This window comes from Apus apus, chromosome 21, assembly GCF_020740795.1.
Source record: "Apus apus isolate bApuApu2 chromosome 21, bApuApu2.pri.cur, whole genome shotgun sequence".
In the NCBI taxonomy this organism is placed as follows: domain Eukaryota; kingdom Metazoa; phylum Chordata; class Aves; order Apodiformes; family Apodidae; genus Apus; species Apus apus.
In genome coordinates this window covers 6,871,472-6,894,148 of record NC_067302.1, presented here as the reverse complement: position 1 = coordinate 6,894,148, position 22,677 = coordinate 6,871,472, and the positions used below count along the sequence as shown (strand labels likewise).

At 49.4% G+C, this 22,677-nt stretch overlaps 2 protein-coding genes across 3 annotated transcripts in view; both read left to right on the top strand.

Moving 5' to 3' along the window:
• GRIK3 (glutamate ionotropic receptor kainate type subunit 3) overlaps nt 1–20,219 on the top strand; it is a 99,108-nt gene extending 78,889 nt beyond the window's left edge. The window contains exons 11-16 of the mRNA XM_051638144.1: nt 4,432–4,655; nt 9,548–9,666; nt 11,487–11,704; nt 16,713–16,935; nt 17,153–17,403; nt 18,167–20,219. Coding sequence (XP_051494104.1) covers nt 4,432–4,655; nt 9,548–9,666; nt 11,487–11,704; nt 16,713–16,935; nt 17,153–17,403; nt 18,167–18,361 — 1,230 coding nt within the window. The 3' untranslated portion in view covers nt 18,362–20,219. The remainder of the gene's footprint in view (nt 1–4,431; nt 4,656–9,547; nt 9,667–11,486; nt 11,705–16,712; nt 16,936–17,152; nt 17,404–18,166) is intronic.
• MRPS15 (mitochondrial ribosomal protein S15) overlaps nt 1–22,677 on the top strand; it is a 355,627-nt gene that overhangs the window by 184,564 nt on the left and 148,386 nt on the right. The gene's annotated exons all lie outside the window — the stretch shown is intronic.

Sequence of the window (22,677 nt, the reverse complement as noted above, 5' to 3'; positions counted from 1 at the left end):
GTGCTCCTGTGCTGGTGGATGTTTATTGCTGGTGCCACGAGCTGGGGATTCATTTGGAAGCCACTGGGCCATGAATAGGAAAAATAATCAACTTGATTAGATGAAGTTTCCTCCATCTCTTGATCAGAGACTGCAGGAACCGAGCGTTAGGGAGGAGACAGGAATAAGCCTGGGCAGCTGGCTGCACTTACACCCTTTGTGCTCAGTTCTGTCAAGTGGGTGGATTCACAGTTACCCTACGCAGCCACCCAGGGGGTGGTGGATCCAGGTACCATACTCAGTGATCCACTGAAGTGTATGTGGGGAGTCCTGAGCTCTCTGCTTGCTCCTGCTTTTCCCTCCCTTGGCTTGCTGGTGCCAGCCACCCACAGGACAGGGCTGCCCTAACAACAGCCATTCTCACTGGGATCCTGTAGCCTTTGACAATTAATGGTAGGTACAATTAACGGCAGTTTCCTCTTTGAGGAACTTCCTTAAAGAAAAGATTACAGGATGGCTTCGTGGGCCTCATTTCTCCTCTTTCAGCTTACAGCTAGGTCTTCCCTGCCTGCACCTGTTTGCAACTCACCGCTGGTATGAAATGAATGTATTGACAAAAATTACGTCCAAACGAGGACTGCAATGGTAGGAGCAGCCGTGAAGAGCCGGGGTCAGAGGCTGAGGCTGCCCCTGCGCTCGGTGCCGCCCCGCTCCTCCAGCCCGGGCCCTGCGGGGGAGAGCGGGGTGCGGGCACCGGGCTGCGGGCACCGGGCTGCGGGCACCGGGCACAGGGCTGCGGGTACCGGGCACTGGGCACAGGGCTGCGGGCACCGGGCTGCGGGCACCGGGCACAGGGCTGCGGGTACCGGGCACTGGGCTGCGGGCACCGGGCTGCGGGCACCGGGCACAGGGCTGCGGGTACCGGGCACTGGGCACAGGGCTGCGGGCACCGGGTACAGGGCTGGGGCGGCAGCCGCTGCCTCGGAGCCCGGGGCTGCGGAGAGACCGGCTGCGCCTGCCCCGCCGCCCCGCAGTGCTCCCGGGTCTCTGTGCCCACGGATCCCCCGGTGCCGGCTCCGCTGCGGGAAGAGGCAGGAGGTGCAGGAGCCGGGACAGCGCCGGGATCAGGGCTGAGCAGGGCTCGGCAGCCCCAGCAGGGCTCTGGGGACAGGGCAGGGGGGAGAGGAGCAGCAGAGCCCGGCAGCCCCAGCGCTGGCGGCGGGAGGAACGAGCCGATGCTGCCGGACACCGGGTAACCATGAAATAAGTGAAATATGCACAATTTACCTGTCTCTCAGGCAACACACACATCATTCGTTTATGTAAATACCTAACTCAGATAGGCAAAATAAGCACAGCGGCAGCTTATTTTCTTGAATAAATATTTATCTTGGTGATGCTGCTGCTTGTGGGATGTGCTGTGACCCGTGACACACACAGCTCTGCCCCGCTGGGGGCTGGATGCTGCAGGATTCCACAGTGACCCTGCATGTGCAAGAGCTGTTGGGACCCACAGGCCACATTCCACCCGTAACTGAGAACCTGAAGATAAGACTGAGCATTTTCAGATAAAAGCCAAATATCTCTGCACAGAACACAGTCCCCCATCCACTGAGCGCCCGGTGAACTCACATCAGTTCCACCCAAGTGAAAATGATGTAACACTGGGTGAATAAGGAGATCCAAACCCTTCCAGGTGTGATAGAGAAGTGTCTGCATTTGGTGTGGAGCTGCCTTGGCAAAATTCATCTTCTTGGCTTCAATTCAGCAGAACACTTAAGAATATACATAAGAGCTGGAAGGCGTGCAAGCTCCAGTAAAACAGAAACATGTGCTTAAGTGGTTCTGCTGGACAAGGGCCTTTAAGCCACTGGCACTGGCTGTAATTCCTCATTTTTAATAAAACCCACCTTACCGTGCAAGAGCATAAAAGTTGGGGCTGAGGGAAGGAAGCAGTCAGGGCCCGATAATTGACTTCCCAGTTTGTAATGTCAGAGCATGACAAATCAAAGCTTCACCCTTGGTGGGTTTTGATTTAGATCCTCTCAGTCAGCAAACCTTTAATTAGAGGCCACCTTCAGAAAAATGTGCATTATAAAAAGCATATCCAAGTGCAGCCCTGAACTACCTTTAATAGCTCAGGACACCACACCAGGCTGGGCTCCCCAGCACCTGCCCATGTGTGACATTTACTGCCAAGGACACGGGGCTGTGACCAAATCACAGGAGCTGCTGAAATGACACAGTAAAATTTTATTTCTGCACTAAAAGCATTTTAATCCTCAGGCATCCATGCAGATTTCTCTCCATTTTTTCTGGTAAAGCATAAAAGTCCTAGCTGTTATTCAGCTTGCTGTATCATTTTGACAAATTTGGCTCAGGATCTTTCAGACAGGCAGTGGCCAGCGAGCACTGACCACAGGACTGCTCGTTTGCTTCCTCCTTCAGAAAAACCCGTAGCCAAATCCTTCACTATCTCCTTTGGTTTTCCCTGTTGAATCAGGACACCCACGCAGAAGTGGAGGAGTGAAAATGCTGCATTTATTTTGCCTTTTCTGCCTTGTGACTTTGGAAGCTTATCAGTCTCTTACCAGCCAAAATTCTCAAGTGTGCTGTAACGTGGGGAGAGCAGCCGAGCTCCAGACCTGCCGGGCACCCCTGCCACGACAGTGCCAAGGACAGGCTGCTCCTGAGGTGCAGAACTTCACCACCTCCAGCTGCCTGCCCTCTTCTGAAAACCACCATCCCTCAGGTCTCCCTGGTGTCACCACAAAAGGGCTCATTGGGAAAAAAGGGCTTCTCTTTTCTCTAACTTTTGACAAATGCCAGTGACTGAAATGGACACTTCCTGATTTAGAAACACATTTCCATTTGGAAAATGACATGGAAAGGAAACAAACCAGGGCTCAGCTAAAGAGCCATGTTAGAAAAACCCTGTGTTTTTAACCTTGTTAGACAATTCCTAAAACTCTTCTGTTCAGGACCTCTACAGCTCTGTTCTTTGGACAGGAGACCCTTTCACACACACACATCCATCCATATGTAATGGAAAAAAGCTCACGTAGAAACTCTTCTTACAGACAAAGGCTCAGATTCTCAGGTTTTAAAATATTCCACTGACTTTCATCACAGACTTGTGAGGTTGAACAAGATCTCTAGTCTGACCTCCTGCCACAACCCAGGCCAGAGAACTTCACCAATTTCTACACTGAACCCACAGCTTCTGCTCCAGTAAATCATGTTCTAGCAAGACAGCTAATACTGATTTAAAGTTTGCAAGTAATGAGAAATCCACTCTATCTCTAGGTAATTATTACTCATGGTTAATTTAGAATTTTAATTTTCAGAACCAGATGTTAAATAAGTCTCGCACGGGTCTGCTGGGCACCTGGCACACGGGGAGGCACTGCACAACCTCACAAACTTAATTTATGTGCCTGCACTTCCTCTGAAGTCAATGATACCAAGAGAGTGGTTTGCAAACCCAAGCAAGGCAGCTGACATTGAGGCAGCCTTGGATGTATTGACTGAAGGGATTTTTTAAGAACCTGAATGAATGTTTAGTGAGAGGAAATGAATGCAGCTCTTAATCAGCTGAAAGAGGTTGTATATGGTTGCTCACTGCATCTAGCAAATTACGAAATAACAGAAATCATAGAGAAAACCCATTTCATACAATAAGTCAGGATTAAGAATACGCTCAGCTGAAATTCCTTGTGCAGCTCGGGCACTTGCAGCATGAGGAGCTCTGAAGTCCACCATTAAACAGCAGAAGCACTTCCCCATGAGGCTGGAAGAAAGACACAACGGGGAGCATGGGAGATTTTGCTCACTCCCCCCAGCCTGCTGCTCCCCTGCCCCACGCCACGGCCTCCTCAGGATGAGGCTTTCAAGTTGGGTCATGAAAGAAATTGAACCTTATCCCTCCTGCTGCTACAATTACTTCCTGCAACTTCATTCTGGAGTCCCCCCCTCTACGACTTTCTCCTACACAGCAACATGGGAAGGAACAAATCATCTCTGCAAATGGTGGGACTGGCACACAGCAAACTCTCTGTCACAGAGTCCTGCAGCCAGAAGCAGGCACAGTGAGGATCACAGACGTTTTATACCGCTCTAAAATATAATTGTTCGGACCATCTGAGAAGAGCCTGTCAAACAAGCTCATCACACCTGGCAAAGGCTGCCACATCTCCCCGTTGTCTGTGCTCACACCGACTGCTTTGGTGATGAGAAGTGTTTGCAACAACTGGCCTGTGTTACACCAGGTGTTCTCGTGCCCCAGGCACACAGGCAGAGGTGCAGGGCAGATGAACCCCCCGTGCAAAGGGAGGGGGGAACTTTGGGGTTTTCTGGCCCATCACTGCAGGGTGGGTGCTGGGGGTGCTTCTGAGGGGATGGACATGCCCGGGTCTGTAACACCCTCTTTCTGTCTCCCTTTGCTGTGCACAGAAAGCTGATCTGGCTGTTGCTCCTCTCACCATAACCCACGTTCGGGAGAAAGCGATCGACTTCTCCAAGCCCTTCATGACCCTGGGGGTCAGCATCTTATACCGGAAGCCCAACGGGACCAACCCCAGCGTGTTCTCCTTCCTCAACCCCCTCTCTCCTGACATCTGGATGTACATCCTCCTCGCCTACCTGGGGGTCAGCTGCGTGCTGTTTGTCATAGCCAGGTAAGGGGATGCCGGTGCTACCTCCCACTGCCATCAGGCCACACCTGCTGCCAACTGACCAGACGACCCCCCAGCTCAGACTCATTTTGCTGCCTGGGCTGTCACAAGGATCCAGCCACCCAGGGGAGCTGCAGAATTAAACCCAGGCAATAAATGAAATTACTCTTCATTCAGGACCAAGGCAGGCTGGTCTCCTGACACGGGGTTGCTCACCACTGCTGGGCTCCTGTGCCCTGCTCTTTTTCAGACCTGTATCTCAGAGGAGTTGTAGAGGTGATGCAAACCCTGTGGTGAAAATCAAAGCTGAGCTGCCCACAGGGGAAATCTGTTTCCTCCTTTTGCTGTCCTCTGTACTGCTTTACCATGCTAACTGTGCTCGTGTCTGTTTGCTTTATTAATACAAACCTGTAAGCCCCTTTTGCCGTATCAGGGCAGACAGTTCCACAGACTGAGCAGACTTTCAGTACAAAATAATTTCAAAATGTATTTTCTTCAATGATTTTAGACATTTAATTGCCTTTCCATTTCATTAGCACCTCCCCGCTAAAATGAAGGGTAATTTTCAGGCTCCATACAGCTCACCACTCCTGCTCCTGTTCAGTCACTTCTCACCCACCTTCTCCAGGAAGAAGCCCAGGCTCTCCACTGTGTCCTGGACACAAAGGTCCCCGGTCCCACACCATTTTCAGCTCCTGTCTCTGAAGCCTCCCCCAAAGCTCCCACAAACCCATCCCTATATCAAAAGGGTGGAGAACCCGTTGCTACCGAGTAGACAGTCTTTCTGTTTACAAAATTAATATGCATCTAATTAGCATGTTTTAAATCTCTATATTTAAAAGCAGAAGAGTTTGCATATATTTGCATGTGTTATTAATTTCACAAGGTCTTTGATGAGACACACAGTCCAGGGCTGCTCTCAAGATGTGATTCCACCTTTTCAAACCAAAACAGAGCACTTGCCTCCCTCCTGCCATGGCCTCCCCAGCCACGCACAGACCTCACTGGATGTTTAAATATTTTGCATAAATAACGCGCCCAGGGAAGCTTCCAAACACATTCTGCAGTCAGACACTCATTTCTCATTTCTTCCAGTTCAAGCTATGCCAGTAGTGCCTTCAGACCTCCCTGCTGACCCCACACTCAGAGTGGGGCTCTGTGCAGGCCCCTTCCCCAAGGGCTGCTGTGCCTTCCCCAGAGCATCCTGCAGAAACCAGCTTCTATCTAATCCAAGGACATCAATCAGACAGTCAAAGTAAAGATTAAATACGAAACTGCAGAAACCAGAATCCATTAACCCTCGTGTTACAACAAATCTGCAATTTTCAACATCCCCCAGGTCCATGGAGGCATTTAGAGATGATTTCCTGAGTTTACTATGTAATATCCTAATTACACATAACAGCAGTTGTCAAAGCAAACTCAGCTTAGCAGACAGCATTAGTGCTCCAAACCATCTGGGATGGTGAAGCAGCCACATCATCTAATCCTTCCTCTGCAGGGGTGCAGAGCTGCAGAGGCAGCTTCACTTCACTCTCAGGGGACACAGAAGCCCCTCAATGGTCAGTTTTTACCCGCAGTTGTTTCCCTCCCCAGCCTTTGCAATGCACCTTTACCACGTGGCCAGGCACCAGGTTTCCAGGCACTTTCCTGAGGTCCCACAGAAGCTGTTGGAGCACGGATGGCTTTGCAGGCTGTTGGCACAGCACCCACAGGGAGCACAGCCCAGGGCTCCCGTGCCCTTGCAGCCACTCACCCAAACCCGCATGGTCCAGCTCAGCAAGCAGGCACATCGAAGCATGGAAATGGTGGCACTTGGTGATACTGCACTGGTTTGTAAGGGGACAAGAGTCATGTTGCCATTAACACCCCACTTTCCTGCCACTTTCCACCTGGAGCGCAGGACAGGTGGGCAGAGCTTCCCCTGGGAGGGCTCCCAGGGACCCCAGTAGGGCAGGATGTGGCTCTTGGTGGTTTTGCTTTGTGTGAGAGAGAGAAAAAACAGACTCAGTGGGAAGAGAAACTTTTCTGGGAAACGAACCCCAAGTAATTACAAAAAGGAAAAACATTGCAATGGCTGATAGAAATCATAGAAATCCTTCACTCCGTGTCTCCGTCAGCCCCGCGCAGCACAGAGAGATGGGCTCTGCCTGTGTGCCTTGGGATAATTCAAACACAGCTTTACATCTATGAGTTTATTTTTCATGACTCATTTAATGGCCAGATCCAGCCCAAACTGTCCCAATCCCACTTCCAAAGCATGTTAAATGTGCAAATTGTATCTGCATGTGAAATTCATTGCAAGAAATACTGCAAAAAGGTTGAAGGAAATGCTAGGAGAGCCCCTGACATGAAAACACCTTAGAAGTGACAGGAAAATCTGGCATTGAGGGATGGAAACCTGAGGAACTGCGGTTCCACCTCTGTTTTTCTTCATAATCTCTACATCATTTACAGTTATAATGTAATACAACAGTTTTTCCCTATCAGGCTATTTTTTGGCTGAAATTGAACCTGTAAAATATTGCAATTACTTTCTTTTTCACACATTTTGCTCCTGACATTTCTTCTGTCTCCTTGTTCTTTTAAAGAACACCAAGTATTTTGTGTAATCACATTTCTGCAGGAAAGATCTTTTAACACAGAGATGAAGAACAAGACATTTCACAGGGAAAATATTTACTGCATTGAGAAAGAATGGGAACAGTATCTGCTTCTGACCCCAGCAAGGCCCCTAGAATTCAATTCTCAGGAAAAAACCACAGTCAAAATAACAAGCCCTTAATTCAGAGACATGAGTTTCCTGAACTAGGCACCAGAGTCCTCTGCTGATGCTATAATCATAGGTCAATGCCACTTAAAACCAACTTAGGGACTATTTAGAGGCAGGCAAAGGATGTATTTGATCCATTTCCCCTTTTAATCAGTCTCTCTTAGTTATTGATGGAGCCTCTGTTCCTAACCAGCCCAGCCCCCAAAGAGCCATAAACACCAGCAATTTATAGGCCTTTGTGAGGGTAATTTGCCAGGTCACTGTGGTGTGAGGCTGCCAGTGGCTGTGCAGCTGGCTGAACTGCCACCCATCCTCAGGCTCACACAGCCTTCAACCTGCAGCTGATCACCTCTGGGTGCACAACCAGCCAGGTGGGTTTAATATTCATCTCAATTGCCATGAGGACTGGGTCATCCATAAGAAATTTCTCTGGAGATGCAACTGAGACTCAGAAGTATTTCGTGTTAGATCTTTAAACCTCCTTTGAAATGTTCCCATTTCCCTGCCAAAAAGGCCAAGATGAAAATATTCATTGTTTTTGATGAAACATTTCTCAGGCCCCATTGTGTACCTGAGGAGGAGGGAAGCCAGCCCATGGTGAATCATCAGCAGCTCCATCTCTTACAGCTCCAGCTCCCTGGGGTCAGTGGGCTCTGCTCCTGTCTCCCTTCATTCTCCCATTTCTGCTCATGGACCCACTCACTTCTCAAGTGCTGAAGACTCTGTTGCTGCTTTGCAGTTTTCTGAGTATTTGTCTGTAATTGAGCAGCACCAGTAGGTTTTCACCCAGAGACCTTGAAGTTCTTCAGCATGTCATCTTGTCAGGCTCATTTCATCTTACCAATTCCCTTGCTGTTTTGTATTCTTTCACTGGCAGCCCAAGACAGTTTCCCTCTAATTATTGAACTCTGGCTTTATTAATCAGAAAGGGTTTAGGCACCATCCTTTATACAACTCTGGCACATTTACAGCAAGTTTAAAGGAACAGGCAGTGTGCAAAGGCAGGTTTGAGTTCAGCCCGATTCTTTTTTCCTTTCTCGTTTTCTCTTACTTAAAACCTAGAGGGAGGTGGGCAGTAAGAAGGGCCAAATAAAACCCACTGTCTGAGGGCACCCATGAAATAAAGTAACAAGCTTTGGTAACAGCACGTCTGGCAGAGAATTACAGAGAAATTGTGGGCTGGGTTTTCAGACAGGGTTGTTGTGAAGCTACAGGGATTTCAAAAGGAAGCAGAGATGATAATTAATGCCTGGTTCAAAAGCAATTATACCAATTATGTTTTTAATTTGATCTCAGAGAAATGTGGGACTCTTAGAAAATGTAAATAAACAGCTTAAAAAATATCAGCATCTCTCCTGTTGAGCATCCTCCCCAAATCCTCGCTAAAAGAACTACATTCACAGCAGTGCTTGCCTACCAGGCCTAGGCAGGATTTGCGGAGGTGTTCACAGAAAATCCCCTCTGTTTTCCATAAGAACTACAGGGCTGTCCTTAGAAATATGCGCGCCCCCCCCCCGCCTCCCCCCAGGGAATAAATGTTCTCTCACCACCAGAACAGGGCTGAGCATTACAGCAATCCACAGCAAACCCACACCAATCTCCCCAGTTGTGCTGGTGCTCTGGCCGTGCAGGATTGCTGCGAGGATGGTGGGAAGTTCTGCTTCTCAAGCTAAATCCTGCAGGAGAGTCCCTTGAAATGCTGCAGTTGGTCCCAGCTAGTGCTGCAGAACCCTTGCAGCATCTCTCCTCAGTCACTGCAGAAATGCCATTTCTCCCCAGGATTTGGGACTGTTGCACCCCAGAGGTGTCTGTCCCCACCCCTCCCACAGCCCTGTGCTCCAGCTGCGCTGTGTGAGAGCGCTGCAGTGACCAAAGGCTTTGGGGAAGCAACCTGAGATACCTCAGAAGATTCCCTTGCAGTTGGCAATGCAGGACACGGGGCTCACAGCCATGCTGGCCACTCTGGAAAATCTTCACTGAACTTCTCTTTAACCCGCCCAGCCGGAGGGGTCAGTGGGCCCTGCACACGAGACGCATTAAGGCTCATTCTTTCCTGTTCCTTTAGGGTCTTGTCACACCACATCCCAATTAACGAGCTCTCCCTTCCCATGTGCTGCCCCAGGTTCAGCCCATACGAGTGGTACGATGCTCATCCCTGCAACCCGGGATCAGACATCGTGGAGAACAACTTCACCCTGTTGAACAGCTTCTGGTTCGGGATGGGCGCGCTGATGCAGCAAGGTACGGGCCGCCCCTCCTCGGGGCTTTTTACATGCAAAATTTGCTTTGTTTGTGACAAGAACAAGATAAACCATCCGAAGCACTTGTCAGCACAGCTCCCCCCTCCCGCTGAACGGTGTTTAATTCACCAAACTCAGCAGCAACCCACAGGTTCTGAACATTCCTATTTCTGTTCATTCAAGCAATTTGTTTAATTTCAGGCCCTCTGTCCTGGCTCTGTTTTAAACCAGCTTTAGCAGAAGGCGGGGCTTCCTGCCCTCCGGTCTGTCTCCATTTCCATCCTCACCTGGTCATTCTACACCTTGTGAAATGGCCCGAAGGTCCCTCCAGGTCCGGGGATGGTGAGGAGCTCCTGCAGGCAGCTCTGCCTGCCAGCCATGGCTGAGACTGAACGTCCCCAGAGACACCACAAGGACAGGGGCCTTGGAAATGGGATGTGAGTGGGATTACATGAATGGATGTGGATAGAACAGAGCATATGGAACACAAATAGGTGGGAAGAATAGAGTAAATCTGCTAGGGAGGCAGCAGGGGGGAGCTTGTGAGCAGCTCTGAAGAAGGGAATTCAGCTGTGATCCAATTGCAGAAAATCCAGGAATATAAGTAAGTAGAAAATGTCAAACATTCATCACACTTTAATTTGCCATGTATCAGTGGTTACACCCAGACACCAGCACGACAGTACCAGCCTTGTGGCCTGCACTCTGCTAGTGCTCCGTGCTCCTCCTGCTGCAGCCTGCAATGGATTCTTCCCAGATCTCGGCTGCCCTGATGGAGAGTGACAGTTCCCAGCAAGAGGGTTTAGCAGGATGAATCATCCTCTTACCAGATGCTGACAAATGAAAAGATCTGTATTCTTTTTAACTCTGTTCTGCATCTAAGGAGAAAAATATTTCAAAGTACACTGATGTCATATTGTCCAATGCATCAAAGAGCAAGAGCCGGAACGGGAAAGAAGCAGGATCTTGAGAAGAACTGAAGCAGTCCTCAATATCCAAGGCTCTTCTGCTTGCTGGTGCCTCCAGCCTGCACTCAGATAGGACAAAAGCTACACTCCATGCTATGCTTTGATGGCATGTTGCCTGAAGTTGCTTTGCAAAGCCCAGTCTTTGTTGCAAATTCCAGGTTGGATCTATCCTCTGAATGCAGTTATTTCAAATTCAAAGCTCTTTCCTGGCTTTAAAAGGTGTCTTGGGTGATTACAAAAATAGCACAGCCCATTTAGCCCTTCATGTCTGCTCAACAGAAGTCATTCCAGACCTGTTACACCTTTTATGCTGACAGGTCTCCTGCTTCCATACTTCTAACCAGTATTCAAAATTCTGAGCCCTGGTAGTTCCTTTCTCTTGCTGTTTGATTTTTTTTTTTTTTTTTGTAAACCTTGTGTATTTGAACACACTCCCTACAGTGAGTCTTTTGAAAACCAAAGCACTTTTTAAATGGCAGAACAAAACACTCATAAGTCCATAAATGGCTTGCTATTTAAATCTCATAAAAGCAGCCTAGTTAATTACTTCAGTTTGAATGTTTCCTGGAAATTGTGCACTGCACCCAAGGTCAGCAATAAGGGAGGGGGTTTTTCTGCAAATGCTACAAAACCCCCACTTATTTCCTTGCATGCAAGATGTCTGGGTAATTTAGCTTGAGTTGGCTTTAATTGTGTAGCTATTACAGTTCTGAAGGAACAGTAAAACAGTATGACAGTGAAACCTAATCCTTGATATATGGATATATGATATAACGTACCCATGCACATATACAAAACAAGTCCTTTATCTCTCTGTTTCTTCCCTCCTCCTCCTCCCTGTCTCCCACCCCAGGCTCTGAGCTGATGCCCAAAGCACTGTCTACACGGATCATTGGTGGCATATGGTGGTTCTTCACCCTAATTATCATCTCGTCCTACACGGCCAACCTTGCCGCCTTCCTGACGGTGGAGAGGATGGAATCCCCCATCGACTCGGCAGATGACTTGGCAAAGCAGACAAAAATAGAGTATGGAGCAGTGAAGGATGGAGCCACTATGACCTTCTTCAAGGTGAGACCAGGCAAAGGCTTTTTACCTTCCAGGCAGAGATGGAATGTGCTCAGGCCAACAAAGAACCAAAGACAAACACCCTCCTGAGCCTCCACTGCTCCTCCTTGCCAGCAGGCTGTTTCAGCCTCATGTCCTTGCCAAGGCCCTGACAGTTCACAGATCCACACTGGGGCTAAATCCCCCTCTCCACTATCTAACTGCAAAATCAGTATTGGAGACTGTTCCCGATATTGACTCAGACACTCCAAACTGAAACACGCATCAGGCACAGCAGGACAGGTCTCTTATTTTAAACCTCTACAGAAAAATCTTACATTCTCTAAAGTATCTTCTCTATTTCCATATCTCACCCATTACAGCTCCTTCCTTGTCTCTGCAAGGGGAGCTCCTCAGAGCCCCCAGGGCTGACCTGGGGGCCTTCAGGGTCAGAGAACAGAACCAAGAGACCTAAAGCTGGACAGATGTGAAGTGCCCTCCATGACCAGCCATTTTTTACAGCCAAAATATCTTTCTTGTCCCTCAGGTATTCACATAAACTGTACCTAGCTTGGGGATTACCCACTGGGATGTAGCCCAGATTGCTTTGCTGCTCCTTGTGTGACTGTTCCCCAAACTTGTCCCCTCTCATGAGGAACTTGCTCCTCACTTCTCCATGACCAAGAAGCTGCAGCCCACGTACACTGACCCAACAGCACCACAGGGTCCCTGCTGAACTCAGCCCAAATCTGCCCCTGGGCAGACCCACAGCAGCTGATCTTGCTCCCACGGAGGTTCAGCCTGTGCAGCTGAGCTAAGCAAATGGGAAGCAGGAGAGAGAGTTTTCCCAGCCTTCCTGGCAGATTTTGATTTAATGAAAAGAACTTTTGAGAAGCTATTTATTCCCTGGCAATGCAGATCAAGTTACAGGAATAAACACAGATCAATTAATTTAGGAACAGCATCTAGCATTTGTTATAAATCATGCCAGAAATCCTTCATATCTTGCAAAGGATGCTGTCTCTGAACAAATGCTGGCTTTAATGTGCAGTCTGGAGTACAACTGAGAGTGTGTAGATGTGTGTACATATATATTCACTTGTACAGAAATGTTAAATCCTCAAGAGTAAGTATCTTCAGTGGGTGAAAATCAATTTATTTTTTCATACAGGCTGGAATTGAAAATCTTAAGCCTGAAAGTTCCTTTCTTGCCAATTTCACTGATAAAAAAGCATATATGTCTTGGCAAGATGCCTTGTAGAGGCTCCTCTAAACTATTCCATTAATTTATTTGGGTGACTGGTCTTGAAGCATTGGTTATTAAAGGTAACTTCTGAGCCGTGACTCTAAAGAATGAATTTAGAGGCGTCCTCAGTGTCGCTGCAATTGCTGCAGAGGAGGGGCTGGAAGGCAGCTCTTCTCCCTAAGCCTCATTTAGCACCAACGTGAGGTCATTAAGGTGCAGAGGACACCAGTGCTGATGTTATTTATCCCAACCAAACGAGAAGCTCTGCTCAGGAACGGGTGTGAGAGGTGTGAGCAGGAGGGAGACAGGACCCCCCGGCGTGGACCGTGGCCGCGGCGATCAGCAGCGCTGAACTCCTGCCTTTGTTTATTAGCAATAATCTCCATCATTCCTAACATTTTGGAGTTCCTGACTCGGGATTCTTTCTGCCAGGAAGAAGTCAGTGTCAGGCCATTTTTCTTAATGCTTCAGAGCAACCAAGCAGTTCCTCCTCATCTACCTTTGGCAGTAAAGCCAGGCTGTCCCTGGGGAGAGACCTGGGACCCTACAGAGAGTGCAGGAGCACGGGGAGGGGGTTTCTCTGCCTGCCACCAACTCAGATTGTGTGGCCCATAAAAGTAAATGACCATTCCATAGAGAAGAAATCTGCACCTAGCCCTGCACAGCCAGTGTCAGTTCAAACCAGTACCTAATCCCAGTAAGGATTTTTTAAGGCAAATTGCTTAAGCTGCAAAATCAGAGTTCTAGCAGAACAAGATGCACACACACACGCCCAGCAAAATAAACACAATTTCTAAGCATTGCTCACTGACTATGGAATTACTACCAAGGTGGTTTTGCTTATTTGAATGGTATGTTCTCAGGTGACACCACCCAAATGCCCACGAAGAAGTGATCACCTTTGCACCACAGCTGAAGTGTTCTGAGGAAAGGGAGAAAGGAGCAACTTTCCCCCCCCCGCAGGAAAAGCCGCCGGTGGTGGGAGCTCTGCAGGGCTGGGTGTGAGCTGGAGCCTGCACCCTGGGACCGATCACTGCTCTCACAGGGATTGACAATTGCTGCTAAATTGGACTTCAAACAAATAGGCAGGTCTATCAAAAAGCCAGTGCTGTGCTGAGCGTTATAGCTGGGGAATTTTCTCTGGGAAAAGGAGCATTCTTATCTCAAGGTAGCCAAGTTAGAGAAACTAACAGGAAATAAATTCCCAGTGAGGAGGTGGCAGATTTTAGACTTTGGGGAGGGCCCGAGAAGCCTTGAGCCGGGACGTGTGTGGAGCCACCTGCCTGCACCAAGGGCTTGACCTGCCCTCCCTGGAGAAGCTGCCACCACCTCCGTGTCTCTGAGGAGGTCGAGGCCACTGCAGGCAGCAGGGCTATGCTGGGACAGACCCCCCTGTGCTGGGACAGACAGACCCCCAGGGAGGGCTCAGCCTACGCCCTGTCTCTTTTGGGTGGCTTCATTGGGCAGGAGCCCAGAGACCAGCAGCTCTGGCCTCATTCCAGCAAGGGGAGTGCCCACCCTGCTGGGGGTGCCCACCCTCCATGGGTCCCCCAGCCCAGGATGCCCAGAGGGGGCTCAAAGCAGCGCAGGGGGAGCACAGAAAGCTGGGCTTCTCCAGGCATTTCCCAACACAAATCAGTCCTTTCAGCCAGTCAGAAGCAGTGATTTAAGAGAAAAGTGCTTCTTCTCTTCCAGGGAGCCCTGTCTCATGTAATTTAAGTTGCCTGAAGAACTACAATGCCTCATGCAAGTCCTATTAGCTTCACTAAATGCAGCCTATTGATTTTTTGCCAGTTTATTTTGCTCTATGCTTTAAACTGGGAGAACACTGATGTTGTTTAAGAGCTCTGTGTCAACACCCAAGGAGCATTAAATGCAGGAAGAGAAGGAGAGAAAGGGAGAGCCAGTGAACCCAGAGGCCTCTGATGTGAAATATATAAACGTTAAACAAGCTGTTATCAACAGGCTGAGTATGCTATTCGTTTCAATTACCCATTGTAATGCACAGATATTTAATAATCCTTTTGGAGGCTACATTTCTTGCTGCTCTTTGAGGTCTGATAGATGCCACAAATCTACCTTACAGGCACTGGCCCAGATTTTCAAGTGAGGGCAATTATCCTGCCTCTTGAATGAAGTTTGCTCCAGCACATCCACTGCTGCAGGTTCATCAAGTGGCTTATAACAAGCAGGAGCTTTAACTGAGAATAAATGGCCCTGTGGTTATCTCAGTCAGGAGAACAGGCCCCCAGGGTTAGAAACAGAGGCACAGCCTTTGTCACTGTGCCACTCTAACCAGCTCTGGGGTGTTGAGCCACATGCCAGCCTCCCTTAAAGATCCTGGAAAAAGGAGGTGGACAGGTAAAGCATTTGAAATATAAAGCATGATGAGGGACTTCTTTTCTTAGCTAATTTACCCTCATTTATAGTATTTTTATGGGGAAAGCCTATGCTGGCATGTTTTGGGTGATACAAAAAACATGAGGGGAAGATGCAAGAGCAGCAGCTGGGATGGGGCTCCATCTTCTGCTTTCCTATGGAAGGACAGAGACCTGAACTGCAGATCAGTAACAGTTAAAGCAGAAAGTGCAGCTCCTGCCACAGCAACTCCTCGTGCAGCTGCAGTTGAGCAGTTACCCTTGTTCAAGGCAAAGCTCAAAGACTTATCAGCCCCTCCAACTTATCAGCCAGCTCCAGGCTCTTGCTAAGTAGTGTTGCAGAGGAGGCTGTTTTGGCTGACTAAGCTGCCTCATAAAATAAGAAGGCCAAAAGAGATCTAGGAAAAACAAGAAATTAGGCAGCAAAGAAGAATGGCACATAAAGAAGCTGCATGAGCACAAGCCTCAATATCCAAGGGCTTCTCCAGAGCTCAAGTGGATGTACAGAATTGGACTGATGAGAGCTACGTTCACCCATGGGAACAAAGGGAGAAAGCTGATGTGCCTTTCCTGGGGAGCCCTCTGAGGCTAAAGTTATGTGACAGACTACTTAGAGACAATTCAGAAAGTGGTCGCAGATAAATGGTATATTTCAAATGTAATGGAAAGACATTAGAGAAACATATTTCTTCCCACCCAGCACATTTTCTAGAAGAAAAAGACAGTCATGTGAATAGTAAGCTAGAAAACATATTCCTCCTTTTTTAACAGAATGCCTGCTGAGAGTGAAAAGGTATCCATTTTTATTTTTAGCTGTAAGACAATCTTCTTGAGTATTCTATGCCTCTGTTTACACGGGTATGTTAGATTTGTTTGGCAGTTGCACCTACCTCAGAGGAGACACATTTCCTTGCATTACTTGAAGAAAGACAAAAACATAATAGAATGTGTGCAAAAGAGAAAAACACGCCCCCTGAAATGTTCTGTCTTCTCTCATTGTGCAGAAACATTACAGGATACACAAAATTCTGGTTAGGAAGCTATTACATTTGCACAGCTGTGCTGACAGGCTGTGACACCAGCAAGTTCTGCGGGGCAGGGTCTGGCAATACCTCACTGAAGCCAGAGCCTGGTCCAGCTTCACCTGCAGGATAAGGTCTCTGGAGCAGTGACTGCCAAGTGTCTGCACAGTGTGTGCTGGAACCTTTGTCTCTTGTTACAGCAACATGAAGCCAAACGATGTTGAGCAGGGAAGGCAGGGAGGTATTTAAGACAAGGCCAAATTGTTAACAGTTCTGTTATGTGATCTGTTGTCAAACTGCTATTACCATTTACTGTAAAGACCCGAGGTTTCAGCAAATAGAAGACTCATTCTTATTTTGGGGGTGGGGGGATATTGTTTTTCCAGAAATCCAAAATCTCCACATTTGAGAAAATGTGGGCTTTCATGAGCAGCAAACCCACAGCACTCGTTAAAAACAACGAGGAAGGAATCCAGCGAACTCTCACAGCCGACTACGCCCTGCTGATGGAGTCCACCACCATCGAGTACATCACCCAGAGGAACTGCAACCTGACTCAGATTGGGGGGCTCATTGATTCCAAAGGCTACGGGATTGGCACTCCCATGGGTAAGTGACAGTAGGGAGGTTCTGCAGGTGGTTACCACAGATACAACAGATGGGATAAGGCAGCCCACTCCCAACAGCAAATTTCCCAATAGCAAAGCCTACACTGTCTGCCTATCAAGGAGCAGCCTGACCAGCCCTGCTTAGTGCAGACACATTCCCAACTCTGTGATTTTTGTCCTCCTTTCCCCCCGTGTGTAATGGTGCTCCCCCTCCCCAGGGTCACCCTACAGGGACAAGATCACCATTGCCATCCTCCAGCTCCAGGAGGAGGACAAGCTCCACGTAATGAAGGAGAAGTGGTGGCGAGGAAACGGCTGCCCTGAGGACGAGAACAAGGAGGCCAGTGCTCTGGGCATCCAAAACATCGGCGGGATTTTCATTGTGCTGGCAGCAGGCCTGGTGCTCTCTGTCTTCGTGGCCATGGTGGAGTTCATCTACAAGCTGCGCAAAACGGCAGAGCGTGAGCAGGTACCACTTCCCCCGGCACCACCACCAGCACATCCTGCCCCGTGGCCCCAGAGACAGGCAGGGAGACAGGCAGGGAGACAGGCAGAGGGATTCAGCCCTGGCCCTGCTGCCTGGAAAGCCAAGTGCCCACAACCCAGGGGCACCCCAGCACCCCAAAATGCCAATCCCTGAGGCTCACGGCTCCTGTCCCGCTCCGGCAGCCTCAAAGAGCCTTAAGGAACTGGTCAGGGGCCACCAGGAAGCCTCACACTATTTTATTCACTTTTTACAACACTTACACAAACAGCCCCCCCCACCGCAGTGGCTGATCAGTGCTCGTGAAGCCAGGTCTGCTTTCATGGTTTTCCCTCTTCCTTGCATTTCATGGTACAACAAGTGGAAAGGGCATTTGTGTGCATGACCAGCAATCTAAGCAAGCTGCCCATGTAATGGACTAGGCAGATGAAGGAAAACTGCCCACTAGCAAGCCCAGCAGGATTCAATAGCCCCGTTTCCCAGCACATAAATCTCCCAGACCTCAAGCACCAGCACTGCAGCAGCTCTGCCTGTTGGCAGGACTTGGCGTGTCCAAGGTACAACTCCTGCCAGAGGAGAGAGGGCTCAGCCAGACCCCCCTGCACCACCCGAGTCCTGCTAAGCGCAGCTGGGGCCTCAAATGCAGCCCAGACCTCAGCAGAGCCCGGTCTCAGCCTCCTGCTGCTCATAGCCAGGCCAGCAGGACGTTTTCCCCAGGTAACGGTGCCTTTACTCCCGCTGTCCCCAGCGCTCCTTCTGCAGCGCCGTGGCCGACGAGCTCCGGCTGTCGCTCACCTGCCAGCGCCGGGTCAAGCACAAGCCCCCGCCTCCCGTCATGGTGAAGACGGACGCCGTGATCAACATGCACACCTTCAACGACCGACGCCTGCCCGGGAAGGACAGCATGACCTGCAACACTGGATTGGCACCCGTGTTTCCCTAGGGAACGGGAGTGGGGGGTGGGAGGGAAGGAGCTGCAGCAGACAAGGCTGGATGCACTGTTAAGTAGAGAAGAAAGGATTAAAAAAAACAAGGAAAAAAAAAAAACACAGAAAAAAAAAAGAAAGCCTGGTTTGGTTCATTTCAAGAATAAGGCCTTTGCCACACAGCACCCATCACCGGCACAGAAGCAAGAACTTCAAACACAGACTGTAACAGGTCTTGGGGGTTTCTGTTTTGTTTTGGTTACTTTGTGTTCCTTTTTTTTTTTTTTTTTTTTTTTAAGGCTTAGATCCCACAGGCCTCGTGGAGCCCAACCACAGCACACCCCACCATCCAGGAGTCTGATGTTTACATACTGAAAACACACGGAGGCAAAAGACAATTGAGCCAAACCGACCCTCGGCGGGCAAGGAGCCCCCGAGCAAGGCTTCCTCAGCATGGCAATAAGAGAGACACTTCGCTGGGTGCAGCGTGAGCGTCTGTGCAAGCGTCTATTCCACAGGGACATCCACAGCACATCTAGGATATGTTGTCCAGGAAAGGGAACAGGGAAGGCCTGTGATGGCCAGGGCTGTGCCTCTCCCGGAGCAGCACGCGGTTGCCCTTCACCTCTGGGCTGTGCTGGCCTTGGCACCCACAGCTGAAAGTCCCTGTGGGCAGTGGTGGGAGAAGGCAACACCCAGGTAAAGCAGTGGATCTGAGATCAGTGACCACGAAGGAACAAGTCAGCCTGAGCAGAGCCGAACTCCTGGCCTGGGATGGGACAGCACAGGCTGCAAAGGAGCCACTGCTATCTCCAAGTGCCATCACCCCATGCCCTGTGCCAAGCCCCAGCCTGTGCCCAGGGTGCCATCATGATCTCCAGGTCCTCAGCTCCTTCCCTTTTTCCACACAGCTCATTCTGTCCCGCAAAGGAGCACAGAAAGTGGCTGAGCCCAGCAGCTGCAGCAGCAGCAGAGCTTCTTCCAAGAGCCCAACAATACCAATTTCCGTGAAATTCAGCAGCACTGAACTGCAGCTCTGCTGTGTTCGCACTCAGACCAGGAGAGGACTGAATGGCTGTTTGGACTAGACACTCTCCATGGCATCAGAGACCTGAAAGACATCCCAGCCTGCAGGGCCAGGGCTGGCCTGGGACAAGCAGCACCGTGTGAGCCCCCCTGACACCCCTTGCTCAGTCCCTCAGGCAGCACCTCCTCGTGACTGAACCAGACACACACTGAAATGGGTTTGAGAAATCTTCCACAAACTGTGTTCTTATTTTCAGGTTTCTTAACCCAGAAGGCTGGTCCTGCAGATGAATTTAGTTGGAATTACCAAAGACACTTGTGCTGACCTAAAGTGATGTTCCAGTGATGTCACTCAGCCCTGTCCCTCCCCAGGAACTGCGCAGTGGCAAGGGGGACACTGTGGATTAATTTGCAAAATGAAACAAACAGAAACACTTGTAACCCAGAACATCACAAGGGGAGAACTGCCAAGGTGCCTCTGAGCTCTGGTTAAACACTGGTGTTGAAGGAAAGAGCAACCTCCTGCCCTTGCACACCTCAGGGTGCCAGGGACCTGCTGCAGGTCCTGCACCCCCCAGCCCTGCTCTGGAGGGTGGGCAGCACAACCCGACAGCACCCAGACCTCCCAAAACTTGTCCCTCTGTGTTGGGAGCTCAGCAAGGTGTCACAGCCACCACAGGAACCAGCAGCTGAACTGTCCCAGTTTTCCCTCCCCACGCTGCAAGGCCTTTCTGGAAAGTTTATCCTCGCCCAAAGGAACAAACCTGTTTGTAACTGATTTCAGATTTTTTTCCCCACCTGTTTCTTTCTGAGGCTCAGTTAGGAATGTTACCCCTGGGGGTGATCAGAATTAGCAAATCAGCTCAAGGGGAGATAGCTGCTCCCCCTCCCACCACAAGTATTTGTCCTTATTTTGTTTGCCCCTGATGTAAAGAAGCACCGTAGTGACCCAAAAGAAAGGGGGTTGAAAAAGAAAAAACAAAAAACAAAACCAACAAAAAGGTAGTTTGTCATATTTTGACTCAAGTAAAGCTAAGCAAAGAATTTACATTAATTTTCACCTTTTCATAGAAACCATGAAAAATTAGAGGTGAAAGCTGCCAACCCAACAGGCACCACATTCTTAATAGCTTGCTGACCAAACTCCTACAGCAGAGGATGGATGGGAAGTGTCTGCTTCCCAAAGCTACTGGCATTCTTTCTGCATTTCTTGGCAAATCCTTAGGCTTGTCAGAGTAGATCTTCTGTGTCCTTTGTAGGTTTCTAAACTCTTAGATTTTTGCAATTAAGGCAGAAAAAAAAAAAAAAAAGCCTGAAACCGACTTTAAATGTCCAGAGAGAGTGAAGTACCACAGAAAGCAGTTTTGCTTCTTAGCAGATTTCTTTAAAATAAATATTACTAATACCATAAGCCCCATTCATTCATCTTTGACACAAGATTGATTTGGCTTTACTCACAAGCACCCCAGGGTGACAAGCGAGGCTCCGGGCTCACTGGTGCTACCTGCAAAACCAGCCCCCGCAGAGGAACCGCTTCCCTCCCTCTCTGCACTGACCATAAACCAGGAAACCTCTGACCTCGTGCACCGACGTTATGGCCTCGTGCTTAAATCCGGATCGTTAAAACATCCGACGTTCGGCCGCAAGGAAACGCCGCGCCCTGCTCAGCCCCCGGAGGAGCCGGGGGTTCCCCTTCCCCACCAGCTCCCGCTCACTGTGAACCCGGGATGAGCCGGTCCCGGGGCTCTGCCCTCCCGCTGCCAACCGGGGCAGCTCCGCACGGAAGGAGCCTTCATCCCGCCGGCCGCTGCAGCGCCCGGCACAGCCTGGGCTCCCTCCGCCATCCCCGCTCCCCGCCTTCCTGCCGGGACCCCGGAGCCCGCGGCCGCCCCGCGCAGAGCGGCACCGAGCCCGGCCCGCAGCAGCGCAGCGCGGCGCGGGGGCTGCAGAGCTGGCGGCAAAGCCCCAAAGCTCCGCCAGCTCCTTCGGGACCCCTTTGTGACCACCGACAACTCATGTCCTGGGAATCACCCGACTTCCAGCTTTGGTTAAATCGGTTCCTTTCTTCGCCTGTTGCACAGAGGGACTGAAAAAGTGAGGAGGATATAAAGAAAACACAGGTTTGGGCGATTAAACTGTATCTAAACTGTTGTCACCTCAGTTCACTGTCCCTTTATCACCTGCTTTTTCCTTTCCAGCTCTCCCGGGCACAGCAGGGGCACAAAGGGTGTCTTTGTTCGGGGGTGCTTTTCCTTTGGAGTCAACCAAGAGCGCTCTCGAGAGGATGGATCCAGGAGGAGACAAAACATGGAAAAGGGAACCAGCTCCGGGCGGGGGGGGCAGCTCGGTGCTCTGGGGGTCACAGCACAGGGACCCCAAACCCCAGCCCCGTCACCCGTGGCGTGTGACAGCCCATCCCTGCGTGGGGCTGCTCCCGGGACCGGCACCGCCAGCCCCCTGCTCTCTGTACCTGATTTTGACATGTTTCTCAAAAAAAAACAAACAAAAAACACCACAAAAACAACCAAAAAAAAAAAAAGAGAAAAAGAGGAAAAAAAAAAGCATAAAAGAGAGGGAAAAAAGGAAAAAAATGGTCTCCGTGACATTCAGGGGATTTTCCTTTGTGGACATGCAGAATTTCTATGAATATAGTTTTTTGTAAACATTTTGTAACAATTTTGGTTTCATAGTAACTGTGTTACTTGCTGATCATTCTAGGCTGATGTAAATAAAATTTCCAAAAAAAAAAAAGAAAAAAAAAGAAAAAATTCTGATTATTTTCCTTTTTAAGACACTGTGATATATCGAAGTGCACAGTTTGCTGTATGAAGTAATATGGTTTTAAATTTTAAATAAAAATAATTTCTAGAAAACAATGAAGTTTATGCCTGTTTATCCTGAGCAACTCCCTCCTTGTTGAGATTTTATACCTAAGACCAAGCAGTTTAATGACATCCCTCATCTCTCCTGATCATCAGCCATAAAAAGCCAGTGATAAGAAGCCAACTCACAAGTAAACCACTTCAGAGAAGGTGCTGGAGTTGCTGGCCAGAGGGATCTGTGCAAGGTCAGGAGCCTGATAAACTCTGGAAGCACCTAAAGGCCAATGTTTATTAATCTGAAATCTTTATGACTCTGCTTTATTATATTGAGGCAGGGAGAAAAATGTCTGTGGTTTCCAGGATGGGAACGATGAGAACAATGGGAGCTGGGCCATCCCAGGCTGCAATAAAACAAACTCCAGAAGTTGAGGCCCAGCCTGGGGCTAGGCTGCCCAGCCTGGGGCTGCTGCAACATGGGGAGCCCT